Source organism: Zonotrichia albicollis, chromosome 24 (assembly GCF_047830755.1).
Source record: "Zonotrichia albicollis isolate bZonAlb1 chromosome 24, bZonAlb1.hap1, whole genome shotgun sequence".
Classification (NCBI taxonomy): domain Eukaryota; kingdom Metazoa; phylum Chordata; class Aves; order Passeriformes; family Passerellidae; genus Zonotrichia; species Zonotrichia albicollis.
The window spans coordinates 1,660,665-1,675,677 of NC_133842.1; the positions used below are offsets into that span (position 1 = coordinate 1,660,665).

At 49.8% G+C, this 15,013-nt stretch overlaps 1 protein-coding gene across 1 annotated transcript in view; it reads left to right on the plus strand.

Moving 5' to 3' along the window:
- The window catches only part of LOC141731632 (sodium/glucose cotransporter 2-like), a 34,199-nt gene that overhangs the window by 10,327 nt on the left and 8,859 nt on the right, over nt 1-15,013 (plus strand). The window contains 6 exon segments of the mRNA XM_074558046.1: nt 2,861-2,965; nt 4,404-4,509; nt 6,919-6,999; nt 8,782-8,981; nt 12,620-12,755; nt 14,792-14,899. Coding sequence (XP_074414147.1) covers nt 2,861-2,965; nt 4,404-4,509; nt 6,919-6,999; nt 8,782-8,981; nt 12,620-12,755; nt 14,792-14,899 — 736 coding nt within the window.

Here is a 15,013-nt window from a genome sequence, read left to right on the forward strand (position 1 = left end):
AACTGGGAGGGATTTGGAAGGGACTGGGTTATACTGGGATATACTGGTTTATATTGGGAGGGACTGGGAATGGACTGGGAGGGAACTGGGATAAACTGGGAGGGAACTGGGATATACTGGTTTATACTGGGAGGGATTGGGAAGGGACTGGGATATACTGGGATATACTGGTTTATACTGGGAGGGGACTGGGAATGGACTGGGATAAACTGGGATATACTGGGAGGGACTGGGAATGGACTGGGAGGGAACTGGGAGGGAACTGGGATATACTGGTTTATACTGGAGGGGACTGGGAATGGACTGGGATAAACTGGGTTATACTGGTATATACTGGTTTATACTGGTTTATACTGGTTTGTACTGGGAGAGGACTGGGAATGGACTGGGATAAATTGGTTTATACTGGGATGGACTGGGAGGGGACTGGGAGGGAACTGGGATAAACTGGGAGGGACTGGGAGGGACAGGGATATACTGGGTTATACTGGGAGACACTGGGAATGGACTGGGAGGGAACTGGATTATACTGGCAGACACTGGGAATGGACTGGGATAAACTGGGATATACTGGTTTATACTGGGAGGGAACTGGGATAAACTGGGAGGGATTTGGAATGGACTGGTTTATACTGGGAGTGACTGGGGGGGATCTGGGATGATACTGGGAGGGAAGTGGGTTATACTGGTTTATACTGGGAATGGACTGAGAGGGAACTGGGAGGGAACTGGGAGGGACTGGGAGGGACTGGGTTATACTGGGATAGACTGGGAGGGAACTGGCAATGGACTGGGATAAACTGGGTTATACTGGGAGGAACTGGGAATGGACTGGGATAAACTGGGTTATACTGGGAGACACTGGGAATGGACTGGGATAAAATGGGTTATACTGGGGTGTACTGGGATATACTGGTTTATACTGGGAGGGGACTGGGAATGGACTGGGATAAACTGGGTTATACTGGGATATACTGGTTTATACTGGTTTGTACTGGGAGAGGACTGGGATGGACTGGGATAAACTGGGTTATACTGGGAGGGACTGGGAATGGACTGGGAGGGAACTGGGATAAACTGGGAGGGAACTGGGATATACTGGTTTATCCTGGGAGGGATTGGGAAGGGACTGGGATATACTGGGATATACTGGTTTATACTGGGAGGGGGCTGGGAATGGACTGGGATAAACTGGGATATACTGGGAGGGACTGGGAATGGACTGGGAGGGAACTGGGAGGGAACTGGGATATACTGGTTTATACTGGGAGGGGACTGGGATAAACGGATATACTGGGAGGGGACTGGGATAAACTGGGAGGGAACTGGGATGTACTGGTTTATACTGGGAGGGACTGGGAGGGGACTGGGAGGGAACAGGGATAAACTGGGAGGGACTGGGAGGGGATTGGGGGGAACTGGGTTATACTGGGAGACTCTGGGAATGGACTGGGAGGGAACTGGGATACACTGGTTTATACTGGGAGGGAACTGGGATATACTGGTTTATACTGGGAGGGGCTGGGAGGGAACTGGGATAAACTGGGAGGGACTGGGAGGGATTTGGAATGGACTGGTTTATACTGGGAGGGAACTGGGATAAACTGGATTATACTGGGAGACACTGGGAATGGACTGAGAGGGAACTAGGATATACTGGTTTATACTGGGAGGGAACTGGGATAAACTGGTTTATAGTGGGGTGGACTGGGAGGGACTGGGTTATACTGGGAGGGACTGGGATAAACTGGGAGGGACTGGGAGGGAAGTGGGTTATACTGGTTTATACTGGGAATGGACTGGGTGGGAACTGGGAGGGATTGGGAGGGATTGGGAGAGACTGGTTTATACTGGGATAAACTGGGAGGGACTGGGATAAACTGGGATATACTGGGAGACACTGGGAATGGACTGAGAGGGAACTGGGATATACTGGTTTATACTGGGATGGACTGGGAGGGAACTGGCATACACTGGTTTATACTGGGATGTGCTGGGAATGGACTGGGAGGAACTGGGACAGACTGGGAGGGATTTGGAATGGACTCGGTTATACTGGGATGGACTGGGTTATACTGGGAGGGGATTGGGACGACCTCAGAGGGAACTGGGATAAACTGGTTTATACTGGTTTATACTGGAATGAACTGGAGGGAATTGGGAATGGACTGGGATGGAGTTGGAGGGGAACTGGGATGGACTGGGATGGACTGGGAGGGAACTGGGAGAGGAATGGAAGGGACTGGGTTATACTGGTTTATACTGGGAGGGACTGGGATGGGCTGGGATGATACTGGGATAAACTGGGTTATACTGGGAGACCCTGGGAATGGACTGGGAGGGAACTGGGACAGACTGGGAGGGACTGGTTTATACTGGGATGGACTGGGAGGGAACTGGGATATACTGGGAGGGACTGGGAGACACTGGGAATGGACTGGGAGGGAACTGGGAGGGATTTGGGAGGGACTGGGAGGGACTGGTTTATACTGGGAAGGAACTGGGAGGGAACTGGGAGAACACTGGGATTTACTGGTTTACACTGGGAGGGAACTGGGACAAACTGGGATGAACTGGGAGGGGCTGGGGATGGAACTGGGTGTGGCTTAAAAGGCTCCAGGTGTGGGCGGAGCAAAAAAAATGGGCGTGGCCTATAGAAGAGGTGTGATAAGTGGGCGTGGCCTAAGAAATTGTGGGTGTGTGGTTTCTGGGTGGGCGTGGCCTAACGAGATTGTGGGTGTGGCTTAAATGGCTCCAGGAATGGGCGGGGTGAAATGGGAGTGGTGTGAATGGGCGTGGCCTAAGGAATTGTGGGCGTGGTTTATCGGGTGGGCGTGGTCTAAAAAGTGGGCGTGTCCAGGTGAGCACCATGCCCGAGTACCTGGGCCGGCGCTTCGGGGGGGGGCGGATCCGGCTCTACCTGGCGCTGCTGTCCCTGGGGCTCTACGTCAGCACCAAGATCTCGGTACTGGTTTATACTGGTTTATACTGGTTTGTACTGGTTTGTACTGGGAAGGGTCTGGGAGGGGTCTGGGAGGTGCTGGTTTGTACTGGTTTGTACTGGGAGGGAACAGGGAGGGAACTGGGATGAGTTTTTACTGGTTTATACTGGTTTATACTGGTTTATACTGGTTTATATTGGTTTATACTGGTTTATACTGGTTTAAACTGGTTTATACTGGTTATATTGGTTTTTATTGGGTTATACTGGTTTGTACTGGGAGGGACTGGTTTATACTGGTTATATTGCTTTATATTGGGTTATACTGGTTTGTACTGGTTTGTACTGGGAAGGGTCTGGGAGGGCACTGGGAAGGAGCTGGGATGGGTTTTTACTGGTTTATACTGGTTTATACTGGTTATACTGGTTTATATTGGTTTATAGTGGTTTAAACTGATTATACTGGGTTATATTGGTTTATACTGGTTTATATTGGTTTATATTGGTTTGTACTGGTTTATACTGGTTTATATTGGTTTATACTGGTTTATACTGGTTATATTGGTTTTTATTGGGTTATACTGGTTTATACTGGTTTATACTGGTTTGTACTGGGAAGGGTCTGGGAGGGCACTGGGAAGGAGCTGGGATGGGTTTTTACTGGTTTATACTGGTTTATACTGGTTTATACTGGTTTGTACTGGTTTATACTGGTTTATACAAGTTATACTGGGTTATATTGGTTTATACTGGTTATACTGGTTTATATTGGTTTATATTGGTTTGTACTGGTTTATACTGGTTTATACTGGTTTGGGTCCAGATCCCAGTCCCCTCCCAGTATAAACCAGTTCCCTCCCAGTCTCTCCCAGTCCATCCCAGTATAACCCAGTTGCTCCCAATCCACTCCCAATCCATTCCCAGTCCATCCCAGTATAACCCAGTCCCATTCCCAGTCCCTCCCAGTACAACCCAGTTACTTCCCAATCCATTCCCAGTATAACCCAGTCCCTCCCAGTTCATTCCCAATTCATCCCAGTCCCCTCCCAGTTTATCCCCGTCCCTCCCAGTATAAACCAGTACAGCCCAGTTCATTCCCAGTCCCTCCCAGTCCCCTCCCAGTCTCTCCCAGTCCATCCCAGTATAACCCAGTCCCTCCGAATCCACTCCCAGTCTCTCCCAGTCCATCCCAGTATAACCCAGTCCCTCCGAATCCACTCCCAGTCCATCCCAGTCCATTCCCAGTCCCCTCCCAGTACAAACCAGTATAAACCAGTACAAAAAAATCCCTCCCAGCACCAATTATTCCCCATTTTTTAACCCTTTCATCCCCTCCCAGTCCCTCCCAATCCATTCCCAGTTTATCCCAGTTTATCCCAGTATACCCCAGCCCCCTAGAGCCCTTTCCCAGTCCAAACCAGTCCAAACCAGTCCAAACCAGTCCAAACCAGTACCCCCGCAGGTGGACATGTACTCGGGCGCGCTGTTCATCCGCGAGGCGCTGGGCTGGGACCTGTACGGCTCCGTGGGGGCGCTGCTGGGCATCACCGCCCTCTACACCGTCACTGGTTTGTACTGGTTTGGACTGGTTTATACTGGGAATGGGCTGGGTTATACTGGGAGAGACTGGTTTGGGCTGGGAATGGGCTGGTTTGTACTGGCTTATACTGGGAATGGACTGGGATGGACTGGGAGGGAACTGGGTTATACTGGGAGGGACTGGGATGGACTGGGTTATACTGGGAGGTACTGGTTTATACTGGGAGAGGATTGGGTTATACTGGGAATGGATTGGGAATGGATTGGGAGCGACTGGGTTATACTGGGATGGACTGGGAGGGACTGGGAGGGGACTGGGAGGGACTGGGAGGGAACTGGTTTATACTGGGAGGGAACTGGTTTATACTGGGAGGGACTGGGAATGGGCTGGGTTATACTGGGATGGACTGGGAATGGATTGGGAGCGACTGGGTTATACTGGGATGGACTGGGAGAGACTGGGAGGGGACTGGGAATGAACTGGGCTATACTGGGAGAGACTGGGAGGGAACTGGTTTATACTGGGAGGGACTGGGAATGGGCTGGTTTGTACTGGTTTATACTGGGAATGGGCTGGGTTATACTGGGAGGGACTGGGTTATACTGGGAGAGGATTGGGTTATACTGGGATGGACTGGGAGAGACTGGGAGGGGACTGGGAGGGACTGGGATGGACTGGGTTATACTGGGCTATACTGGGAGGGAACTGGTTCATACTGGGAGGGAACTGGGAATGGGCTGGTTTGTACTGGTTTATACTGGGAATGGGCTGGGAATGGGCTGGGTTGTACTTGGATGGACTTGGGAGAAACTGGGAGGGGACTGGGAGGGACTGGGAGGGAACTGGTTTATACTGGGAGGGACTGGGAATGGGCTGGTTTGTACTGGTTTGGACTGGTTTATACTGGGAATGGGCTGGGAATGGGCTGGGTTATACTGGGAGGGACTGGGAGAGACTGGGAGGGGACTGGGAGGGACTGGGTTATACTGGGTTATACTGGGCTATACTGGGAGGGAACTGGTTTATACTGAGAGGGAACTGGGAATGGGCTGGTTTGTACTGGTTTGTACTGGTTTATACTGGGAATGGGCTGGTTTGTACTGGGATGGACTGGGAATGGATTGGGAGCAACTGGGTTATACTGGGATGGACTGGGAGAGACTGGGAGGGGACTGGGAGGGACTGGGATGGACTGGGTTATACTGGGAGAGACTGGGAGGGAACTGGTTTATACTGGGAGGGAACTGGGAATGGGCTGGTTTGTACTGGTTTATACTGGGAATGGGCTGGGAATGGGCTGGGTTGTACTGGGATGGACTTGGGAGAAACTGGGAGGGGACTGGGAGGGACTGGGAGGGAACTGGTTTATACTGGGAGGGACTGGGAATGGGCTGGTTTGTACTGGTTTGGACTGGTTTATACTGGGAATGGGCTGGGAATGGGCTGGGTTATACTGGGAGGGACTGGGAATGGATTGGGAGCGACTGGGTTATACTGGGATGGACTGGGAGAGACTGGGAGGGGACTGGGAGGGACTAGGATGGACTGGGTTATACTGGGAGAGAACTGGTTTATACTGGGAGGGACTGGGAATGGGCTGGTTTGTACTGGTTTATACTGGGAATAGGCTGGGTTATACTGGGATGGACTGGGAATGGATTGGAAGTGACTGGGTTATACTGGGATGGACTGGGAGGGGACTGGGAGGGACTGGGATGGACTGGGTTATACTGGGAGGGACTGGGTTATACTGGGAGGGACTGGTTTATACTGGGAGAGGATTGGTTTATACTGGGAATGGATTGGGATGGACTGGGTTATACTGGGAGGGACTGGGAGGGGATGAAAGGGTTAAAAATGGGGAATGATTGGTGCTGGGAGTGATTTTTTATACTGGTTTATACTGGTTTGTACTGGGAGGGGACTGGAAATGGTCCATACTGGTTTATACTGGTCCATATGTGACCCAATGTGGGCGTGGCCTAACCGGGTTTGTGTCTATGTGGGCGTGGCCTAATTGGGTTCTGGGCAATGTGGGCGTGGCCTAAGTGGCTTTGTGACAATGTGGGCGTGGCCTAACCGTGTTTGTGTCTATGTGGGCGTGGCCTAACTGGGTTCTGGCCAATGTGGGCGTGGCCTAAATGAGTTTGTGAGAATGTGGGCGTGGCCTAACCGTGTTTGTGTCTATGTGGGCGTGGCCTAACTGGGTTTGTGTCTATGTGGGTGTGGCCTAAATGGGTTTGTGACAATGTGGGCGTGGCCTAAACTGGTTTTGATCGATGTGGGAGTGGCCTAACTGGCTTTGTGTCTATGTGGGCGTGGCCTAAATGGGTTTGTGTCGATGTGGGTGTGGCCTAAATGGGTTTGTGTCTATGTGGGCGTGGCCCAAACGTGTTTTGTCCTGGTGGGCGTGGCCTATGGCGGTGGGCGTGGCCAGGCGGGCTGACGGCGCTCATGTTCGCGGACCTGGTGCAGACGCTGATCATCATCGCGGGAGCGTCCGTGCTGGCCGGATACGGTACTGGGTTATACTGGGTTATACTGGGAGGGACTGGGTTATACTGGTTTATACTGGTTTATACTGGGAGAGACTGGGAGGGACTGGGTTATACTGGGTTATACTGGGTTATACTGGTTTATACTGGGTTATACTGGGTTATACTGGGTTATACTGGGAGAGACTGGGTTATACTGGGAGAGACTGGGTTATACTGGGTTATACTGGTTTATACTGGTTGAGACTGGTTTATACTGGGAGACACTGGGAGGGACTGGGAGGGACTGGGAGGGACTGGGTTTTACTTGTTTATAGTGGGAGAGACTGGTTTATACTGGTTTATACTGGTTTATACTGGTTTATACTGGGAGAGACTGGTTTGTACTGGTTTATACTGGGAGAGACTAGGAGACACTGGGTTATACTGGTTTATACTGGGTTATACTGGGTTATACTGGTTTATACTGGTTTGAACTGGTTTATACTGGGCTATACTGGTTTATACTGGGAGACACTGGGAGGGACTGGGTTATACTGGTTTATACTGGGTTATAGTATTTATACTGGGTTATACTGGTTTATACTGGTTTATACGGGTTTATACTGGTTTATACTGGCAGGGACTGGGTTATACTGGGAGAGACGGGCTTATACTGGTTTATACTGGTCCATACTGGTCCATATTACTTTATACTGGTTTTTACCACTTCATAGTGGTTTATTCTACTTTATACTGGTTTATACTGGTTTATACTGGTTTATACTGGTCCATAGTGATTACTGAGGGGGGAGGCACCATCCACTGCCCGAACCCCACACTGGTCCATACTGGTTTATACTGGTTTTTACCACTTTATACTGGTTTTTACCATTTTATACCACTTCATATGGGTTTATTCTACTTTATACTGGTTTATACTGGTTTATACTGGTCCATAATAATTACTGGGGGGGGAGACACCACCCACTCTCCATACCCACCCCTACCTTCCATACGGGTCCATACTGGTTTATACTGGTTTTTACCACTTTATACTACTTTATACTGGTATTTACCACTCCATACTGGTTCATACTGGTTCATACTGGTTCATACTGGTTCATACTGGTTTATACTGGTTTATACTGGTCCATAATAATTACTGGGGGGGAGACACCACCCACTGCCCGAACCCCATACTGGTCCATACTGGTTTATACTGGTTTTTACCACTTTATACTACTTTATACTGGTATTTACCACTCAATACTGGTTCGTACTGGTTCATACTGGTTTATACTGGTCCATAATAATTACTGGGGGGGGCGACACCACCCACTCTCCATACCCACCCCTACCTTCCATACTGGTCCATACTGGTTTATACTGGTTTTTACCATTTTATACTGGTTTTTACCACTTTATTCTGCTTTATATTGATTTATACTGGTTCATACTGGTCCATACTGGTTTACACTGGTCAATAGTGATTACTGAGGGGGGAGGCACCATCCACTGCCCAAACCCCACACTGGTCCATACTGGTTTGTACTGGTTTTTACCACTTTATACTACTTTATACTGGTATTTACCACTCCATACTGGTTTGTACTGGTTCATACTGGTTTATACTGGTTTATACTGGTCCATAATAATTACTGGGGGGGGGAGACACCACCCACTCTCCATGCCCACCCCTACCTTCCATACTGGTCCATACTGGTTTATACTGGTTTTTTCCACTTTATACTACTTTATACTGGTTTTTACCATTCCATACTGGTTCATACTGGTTCATACTGGTTTATACTGGTTTCTGGCAGCTCTGGGCGCCGTCGGGGGGTACCAGGGCCTGCAGGAGCGTTACCCCCTGGCGCTGCCCCCCAACTCGTCGGGACCCTGCGGGCGCCCCCGGCCCGACGCCTTCAACCTCCTGCGGGACCCCAGCACGGGGGACCTGCCCTGGCCCGGGCTGCTGCTGGGGCTGGGCATCATCTCGGCCTGGTACTGGTGCACCGACCAGGTGGGACTGGTTTATACTGGTTTATACTGGTTTATACTGGTTTATACTGGGAGGGCACTGGGAGGGCACTGGGAGGGCACTGGGATGCATTGGGTTATACTGGGATATACCGGGCTGCTGCTGGGGCTGGGCATCATCTCGGCCTGGTACTGGTGCACCGACCAGGTGGGACTGGGATGGACTGGGATATACTGGGAGGGCACTGGGATACATTGGGTTATACTGGGATATACTGGGAATCATCTAAAGCTGGATATAGGGGCACTGGGATATACTGGGTTATACTGGGAGGGGATTGGGAGTGACTGGTTTATACTGGGTTATACTGGGAGGGCACTGGGATGCATTGGGTTATACTGGGTTATACTGGGAGGGCACTGGGATGGAGCACTGGGCTGTAACTGGGTTATACTGGGCTCTAACTGGGTTATACTGGGTTATACTGGGTTATACTGGGTTATACTGGGTTATACTGGGAGGGCACTGGGATGGAGCACTGGGCTGTAACTGGGTTATACTGGGTTATACTGGGTTATACTGGGAGCCCAGCACGGGGGACCTGCCCTGGCCCGGGCTGCTGCTGGGGCTGGGCATCATCTTGGCCTGGTACTGGTGCACCGACCAGGTGGGACTGGGATGTACTGGGATATACTGGTTTATACTGGGAGGGCACTGGGATGCATTGGGTTATACTGGGTTATACTGGGAATCATCTAAACCTGGATATAGGGGCACTGGGATGGACTGGAAGGGACTGGGAGGGGATTGGGAGGGACTGGTTTATACTGGGAGGGACTGGGATGGAGCACTGGGATGGAGCACAGGGCCCTAACTGGTTTATACTGGGTTATACTGGGAGGGCACTGGGATGGAGCACTGGGCTGTAACTGGGTTATACCAGGTTATACTGGGTTATACTGGGTTATACTGGGAGCACTGGGTGCCCAGCACGGGGGACCTGCCCTGGCCCGGGCTGCTGCTGGGGCTGGGCATCATCTCGGCCTGGTACTGGTGCACCGACCAGGTGGGACTGGGAGGGACTGGGATATACTGGTTTATACTGGGAGGGCACTGGGAGCGAGTTTGGAGTGACTGGGAATCATCTAAAGCTGGATATAGGGGCACTGGGTTATACTGGGAGGGCACTGGGAGGGACTGGGAGGGGATTGGGAGGGACTGGTTTATACTGGGTTATACTGGGAGGGACTGGGATGGAGCACTGGGCTGTAACTGGGTTATACTGGGTTATACTGGTTTATACTGGGAGGGCACTGGGAACGAGTTTGGAGTGACTGGGTTATACTGGGAGGGACTGGGATGGAGCACTGGGCTGTAACTGGGTTATACTGGGTTATACTGGTTTATACTGGGAGGGCACTGGGAGCGAGTTTGGAGTGACTGGGTTATACTGGGTTATACTGGGAATCATCTAAAGCTGGATATAGGGGCATTTGTAGGGACTGGGATATACTGGGATGGACTGGGAGGGACTGGGCATCATCTCGGCCTGGTACTGGTGCACCGACCAGGTGGGACTGGGATGTACTGGTTTATACTGGTTTATACTGGGAGGGCACTGGGAGCGAGTTTGGAGTGACTGGGAATCATCTAAAGCTGGAAATAGGGGCACTGGGATATACTGGGAGGGCACTGGGAGGGGATTGGGAGTGACTGGGTTATACTGGTTTATACTGGGAGGGCACTGGGATACATTGGGTTATACTGGGATATACTGGGAATCGTCTAAAGCTGGATATAGGGGCACTGGGATATACTGGGTTATACTGGGAGGGGATTGGGAGGGACTGGGATAGACTGGTTTATACTGGGAGGGACTGGGATGGAGCACAGGGCTGTAACTGGGTTATACTGGTTTATACTGGGAGGGCACTGGGAGCGAGTTTGGAGTGACTGGGTTATACTGGGAGGGACTGGGATGGAGCACTGGGCTCTAACTGGGTTATACTGGGTTATACTGGGAGCACTGGGCTGTAACTGGGTTATACTGGGAGCACTGGGTTTTATCTGGTGTAACTGGTGTGTAACTGGTGTAACTGGTTTCTAACTGGTCTAACTGGTCTCTAACTGGTCTGTAACTGGTCTAACTGGTGTGTAACTGGTCCCACCAGTCTCTAACTGGTGCCACCAGTCCGTAAGTGGGATAACTGGTCTCTAACTGGTGTAACGGGTCTCTAACTGGTCTCTAACTGATCTCTAACTGGTGTAACTGGTGTGTAACTGGTGTAACTGGTCTCTAACTGGTTTCTAACTGGTGTAACTGGTGTAAATGGAGTGGAACTGGTGTAAATGGAGTGGAACTGGTCTCTAACTGGCGTAACTGGTCTCTAACTGGTTTAACTGTTGTCTTACTGGTGTGTAACTGGGATAACTGGTGTGTAACTGGTCCCACCAGTCCATAACTGGTCTCTAACTGGTGTAACTGGAGTGTAACTGGTGTAACTGGTCTCTAACTGGTGTAACTGGAATGTAACTGGTGTAACTGGTGTGCAACTGGTGTGTAACTGGTGTGTAAGTGGTTTCTAACTGGTGTAACTGGTATAAATGGAGTGTAACTGGTGTAACTGGTCTCTAACTGGTTTCTAACTGGTCTCTAACTGGTCTCTAACTGGTTTCTAACTGGTCTCTAACTGGTCCCTAACTGGTCCCACCAGTCCATAACTGGTCTCTAACTGGTTTCTAACTGGTCTCTAACTGGTCTCTAACTGGTCCCACCAGTCCGTAACTGGTCTGTAACTGGTCTAACTGGTCTGTAACTGGTGTAACTGGTCTAACTGGTCCCTAACTGGTCTGTAACTGGTCCCTAACTGGTCCCTAACTGGTCTGTAACTGGTCTAACTGGTTTCTAACTGGTTTCTAACTGGTCTCTAACTGGTCTCTAACTGGTGTAACTGGTCTCTAACTGGTCTCTAACTGGTCTCTAACTGGTCTAACTGGTCCCTAACTGGTCTCTAACTGGTCCCACCAGTCGGTAACTGGTCTCTAACTGGTGTAACTGGGATAACTGGTCTCTAACTGGTCTCTAACTGGTCTCTAACTGGTCCCTAACTGGTCTCTAACTGGTCTCTAACTGGTCTCTAACTGGTCCCTAACTGGTCCCTAACTGGTCTCTAACTGGTCTCTAACTGGTCCCACCAGTCCGTAACTGGTCTGTAACTGGTCTAACTGGTCTGTAACTGGTGTAACTGGTCTAACTGGTCCCTAACTGGTCTCTAACTGGTCCCACCAGTCCATAACTGGTGTGTAACTGGTGTAACTGGTCTAACTGGTCTCTAACTGGTCTCTAACTGGTCCCACCAGTCCGTAACTGGTCTCTAACTGGTCTAACTGGTCTGTAACTGGTCTAACTGGTTTGTAACTGGTGTAACTGGTCTAACTGGTCTGTAACTGGTGTAACTGGTCTCTAACTGGTTTCTAACTGGTCTCTAACTGGTCTCTAACTGGTCCCACCAGTCCATAACTGGTCTCTAACTGGTGTAACTGGTCTAACTGGTCCCTAACTGGTCTCTAACTGGTCTCTAACTGGTCCCACCAGTCCATAACTGGTCTGTAACTGGTCTAACTGGTCCCTAACTGGTCCCTAACTGGTCTCTAACTGGTCTCTCACTGGTCCCGCCCAGGTGATCGTGCAGCGCTGCCTCGCCGGCCGCTCCCTCACCCACGTCCGCGCCGGCTGCGTCGTCTGTGGCTACCTCAAGGTGCTGCCCATGTTCCTGATGGTGCTGCCCGGCATGGCCGCCCGCGTGCTCTTCCCGGGTCCGTCACACTGGTTTATACTGGTTTATACTGGTTTATACTGGTTTATATTGGGTTTAAGTTATGTATTCAAAATGGAGGCCTACATCAGGACTTACAAGATGGCCGCCCAAAATGGCCGCCCCTAATGGGGTTTCCAAGATGGCTGCCCAAAATGGCCACCCCATTCGGGTTTCCAAGATGGCCGCCCAAGATGGCCCCCCATTATAGTGAGCCATACTGGTTTATGCTGGTTTATACTGGTTTATACTGGTTTATATTGGGTTTAAGTTATGTATTCAAAATGGCGGCCTACATCAGGATTTACAAGATGGCCGCCCAAAATTGCTGCCCCTAATGGGGTTTCCAAGATGGCTGCCCGGCATGGCCGCCCGCGTGCTCTTCCCGGGTCCATCACACTGGTTTATACTGGTTTACACTGGTTTACACTGGTTTATATTGGGTTTAAGTTATGTATTCAAAATGGCGGCCTACATTGGAGTTTACAAGATGGCCGCCCAAAATGGCTGCCCCTAATGGGGTTTCCAAGATGGCCCCCCATTATAGTGAGCCATACTGGTTTACACTGGTTTATACTGGTTTATATTGGGTTTAAGTTATGTATTCAAAATGGCGGCCTACATTGGAGTTTACAAGATGGCCGCCCAAAATGGCTGCCCCTAATAGGGTTTCCAAGATGGCCGCCCAAGATGGCCCCCCATTACGGTGAGCCATACTGGTTTGTACTGGTTTTTACTGGTTTATACTGGTTTATACTGGTTTATATTGGGTTTAAGTAATGTATTCAAAATGGCCGCCTACATTGGAGTTTACAAGATGGCTGCCCAAAATGGCTGCCCTCAAAAGGGTTTCCAAGATGGCCGCCCAAGATGGCCCCCCATTATAGTGAGCCATACTGGTTTATACTGGTTTATACTGGTTTATATTGATTTTAAGTTATGTAATCAAAATGGCGGCCTACATCAGGATTTACAAGATGGCTGCCCAAAATGGCTGCCCCTAATGGGGTTTCCAAGATGGCTGCCCGGCATGGCCGCCCGCATGCTCTTCCCGGGTCTGTCACACTGGTTTACACTGGTTTATACTGGTTTACACTGGTTTATATTGGGTTTAAGTTATTTATTCAAAATGGTGGCCTACATTGGAGTTTACAAGATGGCCACCCAAAATTGCTGCCCCCATTCGGGTTTCCAAGATGGCTGCCCGGCATGGCCGCCCGCGTGCTCTTCCCAGGTCCGTCACACTGGTTTATACTGGTTTATACTGGTTTACACTGGTTTATATTGGGTTTAAGTTATGTATTCAAAATGGCGGCCTACATTGGAGTTTACAAGATGGCTGCTCAAAATGGCCGCCCCATTCTGTTTTCCAAGATGGCCGCCCAAGATGGCCCCCCATTATAGTGAGCCATACTGGTTTTTACTGGTTTATACTGGTTTCTATTGGGTTGAAGTTATGTATTCAAAATGGCGGCCTACATTGGAGTTTACAAGATGGCTGCCCAAAATGGCTGCCCCTAATGGGGTTTCCAAGATGGCCACCCAAGATGGCCCCCCATTATAGTGAGCCATACTGGTTTATACTGGTTTGTACTGGTTTATACTGGTTTATACTGGTTTATACTGGTTTATATTGGGTTTAAGTTATGTATTCAAAATGGCCGCCTACATTGGAGTTTACAAGATGGCCGCCCAAAATGGCTGCCCCTAATGGGGTTTCCAAGATGGCTGCCCAAGATGGCCCCCCATTATAGTGAGCCATACTGGTTTATACTGGTTTATATTGGTCCATACTGGTCCATACTGGTTTCTATGGATTTTTATGGAGTTTTTTTGGTCCATACTGGTTTATACTGGTCCATACTGGTTTATATGGATTTCTATGGATATCTATGGATTTCCATGGGGATTTTTTGGTCCCTACTGGTCCATACTGGTTTATACTGGTTTCTACAGATTTTTATGGGTTTTTTTTGGTCCATACTGGTTTGTACTGGTTTATACTGGTTTGTACTGGTCCATACTGGTTTCCCACAGACGTGATTGGCTGCGCTGACCCCCAGGGCTGCTCCCGGGCCTGTGGCTCCGCCCTCGGCTGCTCCAACGTGGCCTATCCGCGGCTGGTGCTGAGCCTGCTGCCCCCCGGTAATTAATCATTAATAACTAATTAATAATTAATTATTATTAGTGATTATTTGTCATTTATTAGGGATTAATTGTTATTTAATAATGATTTATTGGTGATTGTTAATGTTTAAT